We start from the raw sequence: 23104 nt of genomic DNA on the forward strand, positions 1-23104 counted from the left end.
TTATACCTCGTGCATTGAAATCACTGTGATAATTGCTCCTTATTTCTCATACTCAAGGTTTCAAACTAAGGAAACGTCGCATTACAAATGAACCTACAGGAGGCACTGGCAACTGTCCTCATCTGCTTGAAGCCATCCCATGTGAAGAGCCTTCTTGCTTTGATTGGAGGATAGTACGACTGGAAGACTGCATTCCAGACAATGAGAAGGAGTGTGGGCCTGGTACTCAGGTGCCACAGGTGGTCTGCATCAACAGTGATGGTAGGCTGATCTGCCTGTTTTCTGGGGTTTCTCATTCATTTATTCTGGGGAGTTGGTGTTTCACAGGGGGGAAAAGAAGGGAGGGGGAAGAAAAACCCCAGTCCTCTTGAGTTCCTATGATGGGCACTAGGATCCTGCGTGTACAGCAATGGAAATTTTATTTTTATTTTGGCTCGAGAAGCCAACTGTTCTCCCTCCAAATTGCAAGTGCTGGCCCATCATTGTGGTACTGTCCAGTAGTTCTACAACAAAATATAGAGGTCACCATGTTAGCTATCCCTGGAATAGACAAATGCTATGTTTTGAACTGTCTGCTGTTTTTTTAAAAAACGCAGATAGTATGGATAATAATAATAATAATAATAATAATAATTTATTATTTGTACCCCGCCCATCTGGCTGAGTTTCCCCAGCCACTCTGGGCGGCTTCCATAGAACCAAAAAATACACTAAAACTTCCCTGAACAAAGCTGCCTTAAGATGCCGTTTAGGGCTTTAAAGGTGAACACCAGCACCTTGAATTGTGCTCGGAAATGTACTGGGAGCCAATGTAGGTCTTTCAAGACCGGTGTTATGTGGTCTCGGTGGCTGCCCCCAGTCACCAGTCTAGCTGCCGCATTCTGGATTAGTTGTAGTTTCCGAGTCACCTTCAAAGGTAGCCCCACATAGAGCGCATTGCAATAGTCTAAGCGTGAGATAAGTAGAGCATGCACCACTCCGGCGAGACAGTCCGCGGGCAGGTAGGGTCTCAGCCTGCGTACCAGGTGGAGTTGGTAGACAGCTGCCCTGGATACATATTGAATGGAAGAAGAGGAAATTGTTTGAAGAAAATGGGAGATAAAAACAACCAGCTGCACGCGTGGAATTCTGCACTCTGGTTGTAGTGTTCTGATTAAATAGTGGCTATAGATTCGAAGCAAAATTTACTATACATGTTCCAGCAATGGATGTACCATAGATCTTGTACTATCAGAAAGTAAAGACTGGGTTTGGATTAGTTCAAATCACAAACAGTTGGTGGGTTGCCAACATTCCTTTACATGTGCCAAATTTATGCTGATGGAACGGCAGTGTGAATGAGGGGTGGATGTGTGTAATTGTTGACAGGATGGTAGGGAGTTATCAGAAATGTGATGTGAACTCCCATGCTCATTCACTATCTGAGTTGCCATTTTTATCATGCATTTTGACAGGCTAATTTTCACCAGTGTGAAGTGTCAATGTTTTCAGTATTTCTTTAGAAGATGGAGGTGGAAATAGAATCGGTAAAAAAAGGAAAGGATAAGAATTTGCTTGGTAGATTGACTCAAATTTTCATTTCATTTTTTTTTTAGTTGAATAGAATTCAAATGGAAATTAATGTTTCCCTCTCTGTCCAAATGCAGATTAATACTAATCTGTGGGCTATTGTTCCTTTGGCAGGTTAATAATATCTTAAGAAACAAAGTGTGAGGGCATGAGTACATTTTTTTTTTTTAAATCTACATGGGGCTGCCATTGAAATTGATGATGCTGGGTTGCTCTACCCTCCTTCCTTTCATCATAGGAATAGGCTTGGGTTGGCTGTAACATGTGGTTCAGCCCTTTGAAGTTGGTTTGACGGGTCATGTTGCGGAACATTTCCATGGGCAAAGGAAATGCTATTGTATCATGGTTTGAAAGGGAAATAATTACATCATATTGGTTTTTCACAATAATTGCTATATATGCATGTATAACATAATAATTGCTATATGGCAATATGCAGGAATGTCTTCTATTAAAAAGTTAATTTGAAGGAATATAAAAAGTGGATGGGTGGAGAGATGCATATATACTCAGGGCTTTTTTTCAGCCAGAAACCAACTCAACAACTTAGGGTTGTCCGCCAAAAAAAAGTGGGAGTTCCTGCACCTCTTTTTCTAGAAAAAAGAGCACTGTATATACTTGGATTTGCACAGCAAGTCAAGTCAAGTTCTTTATTACGGTCATAGACCAGCATAAGCAAAACATCTAAATAAGTAGCATAACAGTATGAATCTAAGTGAATAATTATTAAATAAATAAGTGCAAGAACCAAACATATACATAGAATACTTAATTAGGCATAGATAATGGGTGAGTAAAAATTTATAAGAAAAATTAAAAGATCGGTTAACACAGCAATATGGGGTGGGCTTCAGAAGTCCAAGTTTACCAAGTTTACCAAGTTTTGTTGCGGCAAAAGCCAGCGACACCAAACATCACAAGGTCAAACAAAAGGGAGATCCACAAGAACATCAAGGAGAAGAAGAAAAAAGATTACACAAGGGAACTTCGCTATGTGCCATTCAACAGCAGAAATCTACGCTTCCTGATTGCTAAAGCGCAAAATTTGGCCACCTCATATGATATTGAGCCCGAGGAATCCTCCAGAAGGTATTTTCTTAGAATTTTGGGGGAGGATTCCAAATAATGCCGTAGGGGTACGAATTTTGACAAAAGCGGCAAGATAAGTCGAGCTCGCTCTTCACTATAAAATCTGCAGGACAGAAGGATGTGTGTAACAGATTCCACCCTATCAGACATACAGGGGCAGAGACGTGCATGCATCGGTACCCGCGTGAATTTGCCGTACAGCACTGCTGAGGGCATTGTCTCAAAGCGGGCTCTGGAGAAAGCCCATCTATAAGCTTCGTTAGTGATGTTAGTTAGATAAGGGGCAGCTGCAAAGTTAGGCCAAGCTTTTAAACATCTATATGTCTCCGGGAGCAGGGCGTCTTCTTGTTGTAATTCGACATCGTAAAGTCTCTGAGTGATAATTGCCTTTGCCTTGTTCTGAGTTCCAAGAAAGAGATTTTCAGGGTTTAGGCCAATTTGTTTGATCTTGTTAGTTATTTGCATAAGCCAAGGAGGATAGGGAACTGCGGCCAGGAAGCAAGGTAACAGTCCCTTAGGATTGTAATGGATTTTCAGCCAGAGGGATATTGCTTGCTCCCAGACTTTTAATTCCACTCTGGGTAGTCCTGCCTCTTGCCTTAAGACTGCATTAGGTGTACACTTTGGGGTGGCAAATAGTGATCTTAAGAATTTTGATTGTACTGTTTCAAGGGTCTTAAGGTTGACAGAGGGGCTAATTTGAGTGCCATACAGGAGTTGGGCTAAAGATTTTGCCTGAAAAACTTTTAGGGCCATCGGTAGAAAGCCAGCTCCTTTCCTTCTGAATAATCTAAGGATGGCATTTGCACTTCTTCCTGCTGATATAGCTGATGTGGTCAGGTGTGTTGACAATTTGGCATTGTAAGAGAAAGTGATGCCTAAGTATTGGAAGGTCTTAGTCTGTTCAATGGCGTTTCCCTTTACGCTCCAATTATCTTTCCTGAAGGAGCGGTTAAAGTGTACAATTTTGGTTTTGGCAAAGTTAATTGTTAACAGTTCAGTGTTACATTGGTCACTAAACTTTCCTAAGGCACGTTTCAGACCCACTTTGGTTTGAGAGAGAAGAACAGCGTCATCCGCATACATTAAAACTGGTACTTTTCTGCCGTTAGAGAACACGGGGGGGTGGGTTTCGATTTCACGGCAGCATGTGACCAGGGAGTTAACATAGATGTTAAATAAAAATGGGGCTAATAGGCATCCTTGTCTAACTCCTCTTTGGACTGGGATTTCTCTAGAGAGATTTGCCCTCTTATACCCTACCTTCCAGCTAAAAGGAAAGCAATTAAAAATGAGGGCACCCCACCTACTACGAGCTCTACCTCTCCACCCTCAGACTTAATTAGTTGGACAGAGACCCCCATGCCCCTCCTATCAAAGGCTACTCATCTAGAGAATTCGATGGAGCAGGAGTTACTTGTTTCCTTCTCCCATCTCCCAAAAGCCGAACAAACAGAGATAACGGACAGACTAGATGAGTTATTACTCTATCTTCGCAACCCTGAAGACCTAGCGCCCATAAAAGAGGCAAACACTCCACCTAACTTGGAGCGAAAAATGGAATATGAATCTCCTCAGGTCACGTCAGAACACCCCCCCCTACTCTGCCCAACTGAAATCCACGCCGAAATCGCTGTGGCGCCCCTAACCACATTACCGGAGCCTTCACCACCCAATGGCTGCATCTTCCACGACTCCGGGAAAGTCCTGATGCTATTGAAGAGACAAAATGACTCTCACCTCTACTACTATCCTGGAACGTTGCTGGGTGGCAATCGAAAACAATGGACAAAGACGTTCTAAGCTACGTATCACAGTTTAAGATCATCCTGCTCCAAGAAACCTGGATGCAAAATCCTTTCGATCTACACAATTATTTTGCTTTCCACTCCTGTGCCTCAATTGGCCCCAAAGGCGGAAGACCGGCGGGAGGTCTGAGCACCTTCGTATCGATAGATCTAGGAACCTCCCCCACCCAATTGAAAATCGATAAAAAATGGATTTTGGCTGTGAAAATATTCTCTACCCACTTTAAGATCATATGCATCAATGTTTATATTCCCCCACTCATGAAACAGGTGTAAAGGTAGGGAGTAGTTTGGTTAGTAATACTATAGTGTGCTCCAAACTGTCAATAAAATGTTTTTAAAAATGACAGTGCAAGTTGTGCGGCAGAGCCAGAGTCTTGTAAATGCTTCAGACAGATTGAAGCGAGAGGTCACCTGGTATGCGTTTAGCCGTTACACCAAATGTTATTTTGTAATTAAATTGGGCAGGGGGAATTGGAGTTGATTACTTGTGCACACAGAGCTGTATCTAGTCTTGCACTGTGACTCCAGATTTTGCTTTATAATTGAGTTGGGGCTCAACTGGGAAAACTAAGAATTAGAGTGTAAGCTTTATTTTCATGTAGCTAGCTGAGCGCATCATATGTCCTTTGCCTAACAACCCTGATTCTCCAAGGTGAGTTTTATTTGTATGCTGCATTTCCACAGTTCAAACCATGCTCAAGGCAGCTTGCAAAATGAAAATAAAAATACATGACTACAACATAATGAAAGTAGTCATAAACAATAAATAGCATATTTAAAAATACAAAAACAAACTGAACAATTTTCACACAAATCACAAGATCTAAAACAAAGATATAAACCCCCACTCCCACCAGCAGTAACTGCCCACTCCAATAACAGTCCCCAAACATCCTAGCCAAGAGTCTGTTCAGCAGCCTCAGCTATTGTAGCTGGAGTCAGTCAGGGCTCCTCCCTCCCAGGCCAGGTGGAAAAAGGCATGCAAGGCGACTAGTTGGAGCTCTCCAGGGTCTCTGACAGAGGCAAGGCTTTCCCATGCCTTTCAAGTTTTTGATCTTTAACTTTTGCCCCTTCCTCATATGGCCATGCACATCAGAGTGCGGCATACCTTTGCACCTGCAATAACATCAAATACAGCAAGAAAACACTTCCACGGTGTGGGACTACACATAATAAACATGCAGCTTGCTATACAGCGTATACTCTTTGGGCAGTGTTCAACAATGTTGTAGCACAAGGACTTTGGGCTGTGCAACGGAAGTCACCATCTTCTCTCCCCCACGCCCCCCTAGATCTTTTCTGGGGGCTCCCCCAACCCTCTGGAGCAGATAGGGCAGGGGGATCAGGGAGGCAAGCAGGGAGAGGAGAAGGAGGGGAAGTTTTGTTGCGCAAAGTGAAAGCCTTGCACTAGTCATGCAGTGGTGTCCAAACTATTTCCAAAGAGGGCCAGATGTGATGAAATGAAGGGCCATGGGGGCCAACCAAAGTTGTTGACCTTTTTTAGGATTGAAGTTGTTGATTTTTACCCCAAAGTTGTTGAGTTTTTTTAAGGATTGAACTGCCACAAGGGCCAGAATAAACCAACTGGGAGGCTGGATTAGGCCCCCCCCCAATGGTCTTTGTACATGCCTGGGGAAGTACTTTTGTTAGACACCATTTGGTTTTCTGGCAGCGCCAGGCTTGTTGTAGTACATCATTTATAGGAAAATGTCTGCACAAATACTAGTGAAGAGTAGGCGATAAGTCTGCTCTCTGATGAACATCCACATTGGGCAGGAATGGAGATTTCTTCCTAATTGTTCAGCCACATTACTACACGACGAGGTGATGGCTATAGCTGTCAAATGCTGTGTGTCTCAAACAACACTCACAGGCATGCCAACCCTTTAAGTCATAGCTTGTCTTGAGATTTCTCGGGGTTGCTTAATGGCAAAGCTCAAATCAAATTACACAGTCCCGAGCTTTCATTATAAAAGAGGACATTGTTAGCCCTTGAGATTTCCAAGGGAAGGATGATGCAGCTGACGAGGAGGCTATTAGGGCATTGCCTTTCCGCATGAAAGTGAGTTAACTGTCTTTCTCCTTCTCATCCTGCTGCATACAGTGTCTTCAGTATCATCTTTAGGAAATCCTGCATTTCTGTGCATGGTTCAGTGCAAAAAAACCAAAACCAGGCATTTGAGAAGTTTGGTGAAGCTGGAGCTGAGAGAATGGGAAAGACATTGCAGAACCACCTGCCACAATTGCTTATTCTGCTGTGTTGGTGTGTCATGGTTGGCACCTCCTTCCTGCTTCTCTGACAAACTGTAGGATGACCAAAAGAAGGAGTTCAGCATAAGGGTCTCCCCATAGTTCTGATAGGTCACTAGATAGGGCAACAGCATTCAGGACTGTAGGCTCCTCGTTCTCTTCCAGCCAGCTTCTGACATGAGGCATTTTTAGGAAAAGTAGGGCAGTAGCCAAATGTTAGAGCACTTGCTCTGTATGCAGAAGGTCCCAGGTTCAATCCCTGGTGCCTCCAGGTAGGATGAGGAATGTCTCCCCTCTGAAACACTACAGAGTGACTGCTAGTCCGTGTGCACAGAACTGAGCTAGAAGAAGAAGAAGAAGAAGAAGAAGAAGAAGAAGAAGAAGAAGAAGAAGAAGAAGAAGAGGAGGAGGAGGAGTTTGGATTTGATATCCCGCCTTTCACTCCCTTTAAAGAGTCTCAAAGCAGCTAACATTCTCCTTTCCCTTCCTCCCCCACAACAAACACTCTGTGAGGTGAGTGGGGCTGAGAGACTTCAGAGAAGTGTGACTAGCCCAAGGTCACCCAGCAGCTGCATGTGGAGGAGTGGGGAAATGAACCAGGTTCACCAGCTTACGAGTCTACCGCTCTTAACCACTACACCACTCTGGCTCTCCAGAAGGACCAAGGGTCTGACGCGGCATGAGACATAGCTTCATGCATTCCTAAGTTTTGCTTGCTTTATCTGGTAATTTTAGGAGTGCCTTGACTGTATAGATGGAAATCCTTGCATACCTGAGAACGTGCTTCCTGTAGGGTGCAGTGCCTCAGAAGTGAAGCAGTCTTTAGTTAAAGGGAATGTTCTTAGTGAAAATGGCACCATTCATTGACCAAGTACAAATAGGAAGTCTCCTCTTTGAAACCCTGGAGAGCCACTGTCTGGGTTGCTTTGAGCAATGGCCTCTGTATGCTCCTGTATAGCAATGGCGCAGGTTAGGGAGTTGTGCCTCCAAGCCCTTGCACGGTTTATAACTTCCCTTCTCTAACAACCATCTCTAGTGGTTTCAGATGACAGCCAGTGCGAAGGCTGGGGCTATGTGCAGACTGTCTGCTTGGACGTTCATTAAATACTTCGCATAATTGTCCAGTGCACCGCTGCACAGCACCTAGCAGCTGTGAAAGAGAAGAGGGAGGCAGGTACAACAAGATGCATAAGTTCTCAGTTTGTGTGAAGGAAAGGATCTTGGCTTAAGACTCCTTCATCTCAGGTGGTTCCTCTTTAGCTCTCCCTTCCCACAGCTAGTTACACATACAACTTAACTCCGATTTAAACAGTCAGAGTTTAAAACCTAAACCTGAAACAACACATTAACAAGGGCTCATAAGTACTTGAAGTCTCCATGCATTTCTTAGCCTCCTTTCCTGCCCCAGGGTTCTTTACTACACACTGCAAGAAGCCAGTGTGTTTTACATCTCAGGGGAATGGGGTGCTGCTGTACGGTAACTTCATTGCTTTACTATCAACTAAGCCCATAAAGCAGATCAGTATCTCCTTTTTCCTGCTCTCTGCATCATTTAATGTGTTTGAAATATAATTAGCTGGGATATTATATTTAAACCTGAGGTCTCTTATTTTACAATTAGGCTCAAATAGCAGTGTCTGTGGGGGGTGTTGTGTATAATTAGGGATGAGCATGTCTATTCAATTTGTTGTAAAGAGAGGAGCCATTACAGCCATTCAGACAATACCAGGATAATAGATTTATCCTCCAGCGTTTCTGCCAGAGGCTTGTGATTGTCATTGCCTTTCCACAGTGCATGGCAGTAATCAGAATTTTAATTCAAGCTGGAGGGGAAGACCTGACACTTAGTACCCTAAGTTGTCATTGTCTAGAATATAATATACTCCTGTGCATTTTATTATTGTTGCTATTATTAAAAAAAGCAGAACTTCTCTCCTCTTTGCTGACAAGAAAGTGCTGGGGATTTCTTTTTTAACTTGACTGCTCAGCCTTTAAATTTAGAGCAGCTGCAGTTAAAAAGAAGAAGAAAAAGCAATTCCCCCCGCTGCAAAATTAGATCAACGCCGATCATAATTCCTATCGCATGGATTAGTTGGCTAAAGGTCTCAGGTGATGGGTAAAGACTTTTCCATGCTGCAGATTAACCTTTGTGAACGGCAAAGGTACAACGTGCATACAGAGATTAAGCAGCATTATTGTAGGGGTTCCTTTTTGCCCTGAAATGTTTTAGGTGTTTCATTTTGAGATGGCTTAGTGGCAGTGCAAGGGGCCATCTTGACTGCTGTGATAAGTGTAGGGCTTCTGTATCCACTCTGCTCAGAAACAGTACAGAAACTGCAACCTCTCCCCACCTGCCATAAGCATTTCTCTGACTGAAATAATGCAGTGAAAGATTCTGTATTAACATTCCTGAGGAATACATAAATGTAGTGACCTAGGAAAAGAATAGTTGCTTATCTTAATTCCCCACCTCACAAGATGGGGATACCAGGACCATCATATAGTACAACAGTGGCAGTTTATATTGCTGCAGGATTCATAGTGCAACTTCTCCCACCACATTATTATTATTATTATTATTATTATTATTGAGATGGCACTTTTCCAGCTGACAATGTTTGGCAGTATTATAAATCGAGCTCCATTCTCCCTAGAAGTTATTCTCTGAGTCAGACTAGCTTTATGCAGATGTTGAGCTATGTGAAACCAGTGTATATAGGTGAGAGACAGAAATTTCCTCCCTCAGCCTTTGCACATTCCATGAACATCCTTCACAGATCCCCTAAACACACAAACTGTAGGCACATATGCTGAGCTGCCTGCTCAAAAAAACTTCCTTTTATCAGTTCATGTGTACTGGTTGTATCATTTGCAGCAGGGACGGGCAACTTGTGGCCCTCCAGATGTTGTTGGATTCCAACTCATATCAGCCCCAGCCATCATGGCCAAGGTTGAGTGGGACTCCAGTATTTGGAGGGCCACAGGTTCCCCACCCTTTATGTGGCGCCTTTGCAGACGTTACAGTGAATGAGGACCTTCTTATCCATCTTCTGTCCCTTCAACCTCCACTTCATGCAGCCTGCTAGGGGGAATAGAGGAAGGAAAGTAGCTCAGTGGTAGGAACACATGACTTTGTATGTAGAAGGCCACAGGTTCAATCCCTGCAATCTCTAGGTAGGATGGGAAAAATTCCTGGAAAGCTACTGTGAAATGAGTGTAGGCAGTATTGCTCTAGAATGGACTTCATGTTCCTTGCTGCTGAGATCCTGCTCCCCTTTCCCCATTTGTGTTCTCTATATGGCTTTTAAACCTCTACCTCTACCTAGGGTTAAATGAGATTTTGCACATGTGTTCAGCAGACCAAGTGTCCAAAGCTAATTGCTTTAGAGACAAGTACACAGAAAGTTTTGATCCGGTTCTCTGTAGAACTCTCACTGATTGCTCCGCATTGAATAACCAAGCAGCCATCCATTTGGCTATCATCACCTCTACTGGGATCAATTCTCTTACTTAAAATATTTTTTATAAGCATAGAAAATAATACAAAATACTTAAATTACATATCTGTTTAAGTATGTATTTAAGTATCTGTTTAAGCACATTTCCCTAATTGTGATTGTTGTCCCCTCTCCAGATCCAAATCCCCTTCCCTTGTTCCTCTGTATGGTTTGCTTGTTTATCCATGGGGCAGTTAGTTTTCCAAGTGACTCTGCTATAGCTGCAGATGAAACAGATTCCTGTGGACTATATGATAAGGTGCACATGCATCAAGTGTGCATCATTACAACATTACAAGCTGGGACAGAACTACTGTACAACAGATGACCTGTTTCTGAATGTTTACGGAGAAAGGTTGTGAATATCAAACTGGTTTCTAATCAACCCTGTGGGAGTTTACCCACCACTATTTTAAACAAGACAGACAGAAACCAAGGATGGGAAAGCAATGATGTGGGAGGAAGGCAGTGCAAGACTGTCAAAAGCGATTTGACTATACCCATGACCTGTCTTCTTTGATGGCCCTTTTGCTAACGTAAATGATTTTCTTAAATGGTATTAAGCCTTGGAAATACTGTGCTGATGGATGAATGATATTTTAAAAATCCATCTTATTAGCCTATTATTTCCTCTGTAAGCCTGTCATGTTCATTTCCTTCACTCAGCTCTTGCTCGCTTATTGACCTTTCTTTAATCTAGACCACAATTTTTGTTGAGTTCTTATTAGTGTGAAATAATTCTTTTACCTGCTATGGAATATCTAAATCCTGAAGAGAACATCAGCTTCCTCAGCAGCAAGTTTAAAGACCTGATATATGTGATTTCAGTATAATGAACATCCAACTGTTGGGCAGCTCACGATCCGAGGACTGCAGAATCTAAGACATAGTTCAACATCTTAACTGTAGAAACAATCAAAGCACCAGGAAGAGATTATCCATTTTATAAATTAATGCAAACAAGACAGGAGTTATAGGAAAGCTGTTCAATAATGCGTACAAACTGTTTTCAGCTGAGCTGTTCATGAAACATAGCCCCCCCTAACCATTTTGTTTCATTACAATGACTAACTTTGTTGAAACTCCAAGATTATTATTCTTTCGTTTCTTTATTTAACATTAATAAGTATGTTGTTTCATGGTGAAACAGAGTTTAGGTCCCAAAACCTAAAAGTCGATGCAATTAAAGAAGGCAGCATAGAGATTTTGATCTATTATTCATGCTCATGGCTTGCTGGATGGTTTTCCTGCCTGAGCTGGATTGCATCCACGTTGTATTTATTGGTAGAAACGATGTAGCAGAGATAGGGAACCAGCTGTTGTTGGACCCCAATTCCAATCAGCCCCGGCCAGCATGGTCAGTGGGCAGAGATGGTAGCAGTTGTAGCCCAATACATCTGGAGGGCCCGGGGTTCTTTATCCATGCAATATATTATCACACACAGTAGTTAGAAACACACTAGAAATCTACAGTTAATAAAATATTCTAGATTTGCCCCTTCAGCATTTTATATTCCCCTTGCTCTGCTTTATTTAAATTTGGCCTATTGGTCGGATAGATTGATCTGTTTTGGTTCTATGACTCAGATTGATTTTACTCCCCTGCCTGTCTTCAAACTTAGTTCCCCCCCTCCCACTTTTCATTTTTACCAAAATGACACTTGATTGACTCAAGCCATGGGAGCAGCTTGCTATGCTTGACTATGATCAATACGCTGGTGTTCACTGGTCCTTATCATTCCCAGTATGACTGAATTAACAAATGAACCCTGAAAATGTTTCAAGTAGCTGTCAAATTGCACAGGAGAAGCCCACTGATATTGGACGCAAAGTGCTGTGCTGTTTCAGTGCACACCACCTGTGTCAGAAAACATTGACCATGGCACCATGCTATTTGTGTGAATTAAGAACTTAAACAATGCCGGTAACAGCCAAATCAGCAGTTTCTTTCTCTCCAACAGTTTCTGCTTCTTACAATGCTAGATTTTGGCTGCTGAAAAGATGTTACTAAATAACATATGGTGATTTTAGGATGCTAATTTTTTTAAAAAATTGAATAAAATAAATCTAATAACCATGTTAATGGTGTTGGGCTTAATTGACAATTGGTTTGGCATGGTATTAAGCACTGTTTAGTCCTCATTTTTATTTTTTATGTACCTTTTATCAGGCAGGGAAGTTAACGCTTCTTACCCTGTTCCAAAGACCAGTTGCTCAAGCTTGCCTTCCTCTTGCGCAAGGCTGGTTACAATCCTTCCTGTTAACTGATGTTGCTCTCTAATCATGGAAGTGCAGGCCTGCATCATCCTCTTCCAGAGGCTTTGAGACCTAATGAGGTCTCAAAGAAAATGTCCTGGCCATGTTATATAGTGCTCTAGGCCATTTAGATTCTGATTGCAGCATTTCACAAAGAAGAAGTTAGTAGTTCTACTCCATTGTTCCCTTTCCTCGAACTTCTCCAGCAGAAAATTCAAAGTTGAAAGAGATCATATTATCAGGGGAGGAAAAAACAAGTTATCACAGCTTGAATGCCTGAGGATATTAGATTTTAAAATATATTTTCTGAGGTAACACGGTTATGGAAAGTGTTTGTTTCACACACACTTGCTTAATATATCTTCTGTATATAGCTGGCAGATGGTGCAGTATTTTACAACTAAAAACACTTATTTTTTAGATTGGGAAATACTATTCCATTGCCTCTTTATTTTTTATCCCTGTTTGTTAAATTTAGACAGTGTCTACATGAGCATAAGCCTGATTGATGGTTGCAATATAAATGGAGATAGATATGATTTCCCATTAAGATACCTGAGAGGGGATTTGAGAAGATATTAATATTGCATCCCAAATGCATACCCATTATCTTAGAATGATACTGTATGTCACAGCATAACCACATGGATCTGTTTTGTGTGTGTAATTTTGCTCATTTTTAAAAGTAAATGAAAACCAAAGCTGTATCAAATTCACAAAAACAATGCATAATATATACAGTATTATTAATATTTCTGGAATCAGTACACCATATAGAATGAAAAAATGTATTTAACAAGACTAAAATCTGTTTAACAAAACAACAAACAAGACCTGCTGGACAATGAATGAGCAGCTTTATTTAGTTCTCTTGGATACCAGCCATGTATCGAAGTAGGAAACAGAACTCAAACCCTTATGAATATATGAATTGAATTGAAAATGAATGGGGAGGGGGCATGGCTTTTGTTGCAGCCTAGGTAAAGGAAGCAAACCCTGGCATTGCTGAAGGGGATCATTGGCAACCAAGGTACTGAGGCCAGTTAAGAATGGACCAGTCTGCATAGTGAAGGCACCAGTGACTAGTAATAGCTAATAATGCCATTGACCCACCTTGGACGTTGTTCACCACCATTCAAGTGTAGTCACCCTTCAGTAAGTACAGAGCTTCCTCCCTGTCACCTGTCCTCACCCAGTGGTAATGGACGATTTAATCCTCTCTCGCCAGCACTCTGTGGACAGACTTGTACACGGATTTCCCACATTTCCTTTCGTTCACGAAGTGCAGGAAGCAGTATACAAAAGAATACTTACAGTAAAGGGAATATGCTACTCCTGAACAGCCTTTAAGTCCCCACCTATGTCGGTGGGAGGAACTGTGTGGAATTTCAACAAGCCCTTATTAAGCACTTGTTGTGGAGGGGGGATACTTTTCCTTCCAATTTTTTCTTCCTGGCCATGATTCATGTGTGTGGCAGTGAGACATAGGAGTAGAAAGCAATTATTCCACTTGCTTGTGAACAGTGCTTCTTCAAGCTTATAGATCTCTTAGGGATGGAATATATTACGGCTTATAATTATCTTTCCCTCCTTATAGTCTATTATCCTGGGCACAATATTTCAAGCAGTAGGGGATATTTCCTCATATCATCACAGTCGTGCTTGGTTCTGTATACAGAATTATCCTGATTCTGCAAATATATTTTGAGCCTATAATTGCCTGATTGGTGACATTTGCTATGTTGGTTAATTCTGTCAACATGTGGCAGACATGCGTCAGAAATCCTTAGCTAATTTTAGCTTTCTGGCCTTTAGGGACACTCACAGCCCCTTCATACTTCATGGTGCGCATTGCGAGGTACCATTATACATGCAACAAACACATAATGTTTGCTCTCTTCTTCAGGTAGGATGTCATGAAGTCTGCAGTTCTGTAATTGTGACAATAAGTGAAGTTTAAACAAAACCTGGTTACACTGTTTTATTTTTTTCTTGCGGCATGCAGACAATTTGTAATTCAAATTTGTAATTTAACAATCCCTGTTAAATATTCAAAATTAATGCTCTGCAGTGAACATAAATACAATCATTGTTTTTAATTAATGTTATTGAAAACAGCAGTGTTTGTGGAAAATTAATTCATCAGTGTTCTGGAAATGTTTTCTTTTCTGAAATCAGTCAGTGTGAGGAGGTCCAAACAAAATGTCACATGTGACTGATTTTAGCATAGAGACATTTATTATATTTAAACAACTAGGAGGGGGAAAAATATCCCAACCCCACCAGCAGATGTAAGAAGAAGCCCTTGAACATTTGCCTTAATTGAAATCAGAGCTATTTTTACTTAGGCTTCTTAAAAGGAAATGACTTAAGAATATTAAGTATCAACTAATTAAGACTCTTAATTAAATGCAGATGCTGCTTAACAAGTAATTGACTTAGAGAATATGAATAGGAAATCAGTAACTCATTAAGTGCATACAAGTACAACTAACAGAGCCATGTAAGCTTGTCATGGCTTGATTGCAAAAAGTACCACCATTAAGTTATGATTCTATATATCTGTTAAAAACAAATAATAGTTGCTTCGTGTATTACATTTTTAGGTAACTATTTCAAGTATCGTACATGCAAACATGTTCAAATGTGACAACTCAACTTTTAGTCAAGGGAACATGATAGTTTGAAGAGGTTTTGTAAAGCATACTCTCCGGAACTTTGAAATATTTTGGCTTGCTTTAGTTCATCCATTCTGAACTGCCTAAACTCTGCTATCTTTCCACTTTTAGAATACCTTATAAAATATTCAACAACAGAATGGTTATGCTATTATAACTCAATTTCCAAAATGCTTCTGTAGTTGAGATACTCATCATTCCGATGAAAAAGTATCATTTCTGCCTATAGTTGCAACAAAACATTTCCAAGTGTTTTACAAAATTTATAAAGTTCTTGGTATTCCCACCAAAAGTCAGTCTTTCTAAAAATCATTCATTGGTCTTGATGGTACAGCTAAGCTGCTTCTTCTTCTTTGGTGATCACTTGTAGCCGAGTAAGATTGTCTTCCATAAACACGGTTTTAACAGTGAGCCCGTAAATGACTGTGGAGGCCAATTCTGGACCCACACGTCTTTCCACAGTGGGGACATTGGTTCCCGGGCAGCAGTTGATCATGGTGTGGTTGCCAAGTGTGCCTTCCTCTTAGCACGTTTCTCTCTTGCGTCCTGAGTTTGCGTTTGAGTGTCTTCAAAGTCCATGACACCTTAGGTAAAGGCTGTTCTCCAACTGGAGCGCTCACAGGCCAGTGTTTCCCAGTTGTCGGTGTTTATAATACATTTTCAAAGATTTGCCTTTAAACCTCTTTTGTTGACCACCAGCATTACGCTTTCCGTTTTTAAGTTCGGAATAGAGTAGTTGCTTTGGAAGATGATAATCAGGCATCTGCACAACATGACCAGTCCAACGAAGTTGATGTTGAGGAATCATTACTTCAACACTGGTGATCTTTGCTTCATCCAGTACACTGATAGTTCGCCTGTCTTCCCAAGTGATGTGTAAGAGTTTTCGGAGACACTGTTGATGGAATCTTTTGAGAAGTTGGGGATGGCGTTTGTAAGTGTCCATGTTTCACAAGTATACAGTAAGGTTGGTAGTACAATAGCTTTGTAAACAAGCATTTTGGTATCCCTGCGAATGTCCCAGTCTTCAAACACTCTGCACTTCAATTGGGAGAAAGGCGCACTCGCAGAGCTCAGGCGATGCTGGATTTTGACATCAGTGTTGACCCTTGTGGAAAGATAACTGACTAGGTAGCAGAAGTGATTGACATTTTCCAACGTTACACCGCTGAGTTGGATTTGTGGCGGTGCAGAGGGGTTATTTTGTACTTGTTGGTGCAGCACTTTGGTTTTTTGGATGTTGAGCGGCAGGCCAAGCTTTTTGTAAGCTTCTGCGAAGATATTTAGGATGGTTTGGAGGTCATCCTCTAAGCATGTACACGCTACGTTGTCATCAGCATACTGAAGCTCTATGACGGTAGGTACGGTAACCTTACTCTTTGCTTTCAACCTGCTCAGATTTAAATGCTTTCCATCTAAGCACTTTGCTATTGACCCATTAAAAGAGTTACCTATATCATAGGCTATCAGCTTTCAACAGCAGTGAATTGGTCTGCTTTGTATTAAAAAGATGGTCATTACTGCTTCACACAAATGAGATGTAAATATTTCAGTAATTTCATAGAAATTGACATAATGTTTTACATGAAGCTGTGTAAACCTTGGCAGCTACAACCATCAACCCAAGGGGCCTTCTGGGAGTCAGTGTACTCAGAGTTTGCTACACTCCATCAATCACTTATTGGCCCTAGAGCATGACTTGAAGGCATCTGTAAACAGAAGTAGCATTGTGGTTTTCTTGGAAAGCAAAGGACAGTGATAAACTAGTTTAGTTTTCCCACCTGTGCTTTTTTTACCCTGCAAATTGCATATGTCAGCCATATCTACAGTTCGGAGATTTTATGTTGTAGCTCAGCTCCTTTATATCAACATAAGTAGAAAACATAATGGGTTTTTAAAGATAGTGGGCTGGTTCCAGACTATGTTAGTCATTCAGTAGTCCCACTGAAATCTATGAGACAAGCTAGTCATGGCTATCTCAAGTCCCATTGTTTTTATGAGACTACAGTGTGTCTAACTGTGGCTGCAGTCCTCACCCCATTTATCTGGGAATAAGCCCCACTGAACAGCATTATAACATTTTCTTTCTTTCTTTCTTTCTTTCTTTCTTTCTTTCTTTCTTTCTTTCATTCATTTTATTTAACAGCAAAAATGATGTTAGCCAGAGGGGAAGTACCCATTGAATATTAATGTAGAATGGTATTATTCTACAAAAGCCTAATTCTAAGCTGTGTCAGAATGTTGATAAAACAGCAGGGCTTTGGTATACAGGTAGCTGCTAACCTACCACCAAATGCTGAGCTCAAGACAACAGCTTATGCCCCTTCACCCATTTCTACCTTTACAATTTCAAAGGACAGTTGTATTAAATGCAGCTGTACTGTGAGATATATATATATATATATATATATATATATATATATATATATATTCTTATATGTGATTGATTTTTCCACTCTTCACTATTGCCTCGATTAAATGGATTTCTATTTATTTTGTGTTACATAAAAATGATATATTGATGTTTTAGGCTCTATAGTAATTTGATTCAGTATGTTATAATGAAGTCAGTCGGTTTTTTTCTGCGGCAAACTAAATATTATTGTCAGTTCTTTGACCAGCAACCCAAACTTTGTCAGGGGTTGGGCTGTGGTCCTTCATATATTTTTAAGGAAAATGTTTTCTTGATTGGCTTTTATGCAGTGGAACTGATGATCTTCAAATGGGTAGTTCATTTGCCTCTTTTAGAAGGACAGAGGTATTTCCTAGTGACCTCGTCAGCTGCTTCTTTTTCTTTTGCCTTGTCATGATTTTCTGGTTCTGAGATTATTTCAGCTGCAACATTAAACACGCTTATTAGGGTGTAAGCCCTTTTGAACACAGTGAAATTTACTGCACAATCCTAATCAATTCTGCTCAGAAGTAAATTTGGTTGAATACAGTGGGGCTTACGCCCAAAAAAGTGGGGTTAGGATTACATTGACCTGGAAATGCCTCGCTCCAGTCGGGTCTGCTGCCAATCCATTTAAGCCAGTTGTGCTCGGAGGCAGCAACTCAGTCAACACGATATAACATTATATCATTATATCGATATAACATTATATCGTTCTTTTATAATTTTTGAACCTTCCTTCCACTGGTCTGATCCCTGGGCAGTGAATTCTTCCCATCACTTTCATGGTTATCCTGTGCTACCTGATGTCCAAGTTAAGGATAAATGGCAAATCCCTTGCTTGGGGAGCACATAGCAGGGCTTGTTAGAGACAAAAGAAGGAAGAATATAAGGGTTCAGTTCAGTGTTATGGCTGAAAAACATGGATCCAAAAGAAACACAGAAACATAATCTCTCTCTCTCACACACACACACACACACAGAGTCATTGCATCCTATTATGTGTTACCATATTATGATAAAAATAAAATATGATTCTATCGACAGTAGCTAGTTTCTGTTGGAATTTCTGCCAGTTGATGTGATTGGAATTACTTTCCCAGCAAAAGGCTGATTGGTTCCTGGTAGCATGCTACGCTGTGAGATAAATTGTGGGGCCCACAAAGGTTAAGCTGTTCATAAAATCATTAGTGAAATCTTAGAAACAATTTGATCTAAACAGCATAAACCCCCAAAGAGATGAAGTAACTGTTATAAAGCATTTCCTCATTCCATATTGTTGCCTCCAGTCAAATAAGACGTGCATATGAGTAGTCTGGGTTTTAATACATCACTCCAGTATGCATTTAGTGACTATATTTTTATGCCTTTAGGCAATTTTGATTTATTTTTATTTTTTAAAAAAGAGACTTCGATTATGTGCCATCATATTTTTAGTACACCAATCAAACTCTTGCCCTTTGAGGAAAGATATGGGGGAATTTGCAAACATAGGCATGAATTCCCTGTGCCTAAAACATCTCTCACTTTTTCTTTATCTCTATGCCAGCTACTAACATTCCTCACATCCAAAGCGAAATACCTGCCATCTTCCAACTTGTCTGTTCAGAAGTTGTTGGGTTTTTTGTTTTGTTTTTTTTTTACATTTTTTGATGTAATAAAAGTAAGGCCAGAGGTTTGGAGGAAAGTAAATATGACAGTTAACATGATTTGTTCATCAGCTTCCATGGGCCCCAGAACATTACTCTGACAAATAAATAAGCAATTATTTATCAATATTGATAGCTGTCTTGAATGTGATAGCTGAATATTGTATTTTTTATAAAAAAAATCAAATGTTTTGTTGTACTGTGGCCTTATATTTTATTGAACATCATGATGTTCAATTATATCGCTGAGACTAGCTGTTACGGTGGAATGATTGACCTGATGAACTGATCGCAACATAATGAACTCTCTCTTTCACTTTTTGTTGACACTACACATACTCCAGAGAAGTCTCAAAGGATAAGCCCATACGTAATGCCATTGAATTTTTTCACCTATATAACCTGATATTCTGCTGTTCACAAAATAAGGACAGTTTGTGCAGAGATTCTAGGTCTTCATGATGAAGTGGGACCAAAGATTTTATATTTTTTTGATGTAAGAGTTTTAAAATGTTCTCCCCGAAAGCCTTTTGCTGTCCTAGCCAAAGGTCGACTCTTAAAAGACTTGTGGGAATAGCACTTTGCCAGTGATTCCACTGGGATCCCATGTTTCTCTTAAGAGGTTTTTGCCAGTATCTTCAATCAGATGCATTTAGAAACCTCTTTTGGCTCAATCTAAAACTAGTTACTCGTCTTCTTCAAGTTTTTCTTAACAGACACCTGAATAGCTCCTTGTCCTCAAATATTTCCAGTGCTCTTTGACAGGCTTTTCGAATATTTAAGGAAGAATGGAAAGAACGCTTTTCCTAATCCCCATCTTGCAAGGTGTGCTTATCTTGGGCATTGTACACAGAAAACTGTCCTGCTGATCCCTGAATATTTATATCGCACACCTAGACAAATTGCCTGAAAGCATGGTCGATTGATTTCAGCAGGACTTTGGTCAAACCTATAGTTTATAAAAGCCACAGGGTCACAGCCAAAGTGTTAAGAGCTTCCCCATACCTGCTTTATGGGACTATGGAAATAACCAGATTTGCCAGATTAGCTAACTGGTCCATAGTTTGCTTAATTTGTAGTTTCATCCTTCTGTACACTCTAAAGTAAGGCTGCCAGTAAAACAGAAGAAAGTCTAAATGACTTCAAACATAGGAAAATGATGCTTTATGTTGCCAACTGTAATGTTTGCGATGCTAGAGGTAGATGTGGAGTTGTCAAATTAAGTGCCTTGTGAGTTGCCCCAGTGACTTTCATGTAATTTATCATAATTTATATTACAATCCTATGCATACACACTCAGAAATAAGTACCAGGCATAGGATTGCACTCTATGGAGTTGGTGTTACTGCTGTCTCAATTGTATAGATACCAAGGATGAGGAAGAAATTGGATTCATTTCCAGTGGCCGCTGGTACTATTGGGGCTGGTGGGGCAGAAGGCAGGAAGACAAACAGTAGGTGGAGCCTGAGTCAATGAGAGGCAGAGCAAACTAATTTTAGTTGTCCCCCCAATGAACTTACCTATTTCTTACTTTCTGAAACAAGATGTGAAACAAATACATCCTTTGAAATTCATGATTTTCTGAATTTTGCAAAGCAGTTCTGCAGCCAAGTAAGGTGTACAAAAATGCATATACTAAGGTACAATGTGCCTAAAATGCATATATTATTTTAAAAAGCATACAAAAATGTATTATATTAAGGAATATCGCTTTACAAACGTGCATTTTGGGCAAAATTGAATATAATATGTGTGTTAGGAGAAATTTGCAACAAAATGCTGGTGAATTTTCATGAGGACTATAAGAAAAATCACAAACTTGACCTAGAAATGTGGAGAACTGGATTTAAGTTTGGAATAATGAGATATTGAGAGAACCTGAAATTGACAGTTGCCCACCCGTAATAGTTACTATTCACAGTAAAATAATTCCTCACCTGAAATGTGGTACTCTGTTTTAAAGAAGGGTGTAGTTTTCTTCTTCTGTTGTTGTTTTAATTCAGTTTCTTTGCTAACACTGAGTCTCATCCTTTCACAGTGCAAATATGGACTCTTCTCTCATCACCACTTCAGCTCAACCTCAAATTAATGAGGGCATTTTAAGATTTTAGCATATTCTTAATAGCATCAAGCCACGGAGACACAATCACTTTGATAACTAATCAGATTACTTTGTTTTTACAAAACAACGAAATCTAATTTATTTGTAGGCCCATCTGGACTAAGACTGCTCAATTTAAGTTAAATTAGCAATGATAGACTGCTACTGGCCTTTTCTTTCCCAGGAGAAGAGGTTGATAGACAGCTGTGCAGAGATGCTATCTATCCAGTCCCCATCGTCTGCGAAGTTCCATGCCCAAAGGATTGTGTACTCAGCACGTGGTCTGGTTGGTCCTCCTGCTCACACACCTGCTCTGGCAAAACCACAGAAGGAAAACAGATGCGTGCTCGCTCCATTTTGGCATATGCAGGTGAAGGTAAGGTCACTGCTTTCAGCAGCCTTGGCATATTATTATGAACTCTTAATGTTACCTTTTAAATATTTGCAGAAATAACGGGACGATTAGAAGGAAAGTGCAGCTTTAACACATTGCCTTTAATATGATTCGGTACTACTGTTGGCATTTTAAAAATACTGCTCTGCGTTTTCTAACTATGTTTTACATTGTTAGTGTTTGTTTTAGTGCATTTTGAGATAAGGTGGGTTTTTGCTTTGTTTTAGATAGATTTCCTTTAAAATTTCCTTTAAGCTCCCATTTTCAAATTAAATTGGACTATGGACTCTGATGCTACATGTGCAAGGTCTCAGAGTATTGTAAACAAATAAGAATAGAGTCTTTTATGTTGTTTGGGTGGTTGGCATGCAAACAACATCCATGAATTAAGGTGGTCTGCACAGAACTAAATGACATGCATAAGCCGTTTGTGGGTTCTGCTTGTAACTGATATAACAGATACACAAGCAGCTACTCTATTGCTGAATTAACTGTAAGAAAGCAAATTCTAGTTCTAATATAAATCAGAACAGTACCTCCAAGCCATTCAACATCAATCCCTGGCCATGAAAGGCCTGCTTCTAAATGGACTTTGCAGACACCACAACCTTGAAAATGGCTTCTGGACATTGCCAAGACATAGCCATGTGAAGGTTTGTGCAGTTTGCTTTCTTTTTTGCTGGAGTCTTTGTGGAAGGCTTCCCTAATTAATTGCATCCTGATTTTGTGGAGTGCCCCTTGCCGGTGCCACTTGGAAAACAGAAGTTCCATTGTATAGACTTAACTTTTCATGGGCCACATACACAAACAAGAGTTTTATTATAGCCATCCAGGTCCAAGGGAGTGGTAAAGCCGGAATGAACGACAGGATAGGTTCATAATATTAGTATAGCTATACTATATTCATATTGCCAAAATAACACCCCTGTCAAGGGCATGGTGATTAATAGCTATAATTTCTCAGCATTTTGGAGCACGGGAACATAGAAAGTCCTTAATACGATATGTTAAACTGCACGTTTTTTGTTAGAGTGTAGTCTCAGTGTCTGGAAGTGAACACAAAGCCTGGTCCCAAGTAAAGAGAAGTTAAGCAAAAAGAAAACAAAGCCAAAAAAATAAACTTTGATGGAGAAAGGTAGAAAGCATGCTGAAAGTTAGGCTTTTGAGTTTGCTTACTTCTTACATTCTTCGTGGTGGCTGCATTTATACTGTTGTGCTTTATATTGTGATGATCATTGAAAGATGTGTTACTTCTGGCATACAGGCCCCTTTTAGAGGAGTAAGAGCGGAAAAGGCTTCAAAAGACTTTTGAGTACATATGGGAAATGCTTGAGTTCTTGGCTGTGAAAGGTGCATGTGTGATTTGTCCCAATGAATGATTTGGGGGCTCTTGAAGCTAAGCAGTCTTTTATATGATT

At 40.3% G+C, this 23104-nt stretch overlaps 1 protein-coding gene across 3 annotated transcripts in view; it reads left to right on the forward strand.

Annotated features, from left to right (window-relative positions):
• Positions 1-23104, forward strand: part of THSD7A (thrombospondin type 1 domain containing 7A) — a 215426-nt gene that overhangs the window by 106973 nt on the left and 85349 nt on the right. For all 3 annotated transcript variants that reach the window (XM_081882805.1, XM_081882806.1, XM_081882807.1), the window contains 2 exons: positions 58-261; positions 21477-21668. In XM_081882805.1, coding sequence (XP_081738931.1) covers positions 58-261; positions 21477-21668 — 396 coding nt within the window. The remainder of the gene's footprint in view (positions 1-57; positions 262-21476; positions 21669-23104) is intronic.

Source organism: Podarcis melisellensis (genome assembly GCF_964234715.1).
Source record: "Podarcis melisellensis genome assembly, chromosome: 12".
Classification (NCBI taxonomy): domain Eukaryota; kingdom Metazoa; phylum Chordata; class Lepidosauria; order Squamata; family Lacertidae; genus Podarcis; species Podarcis melisellensis.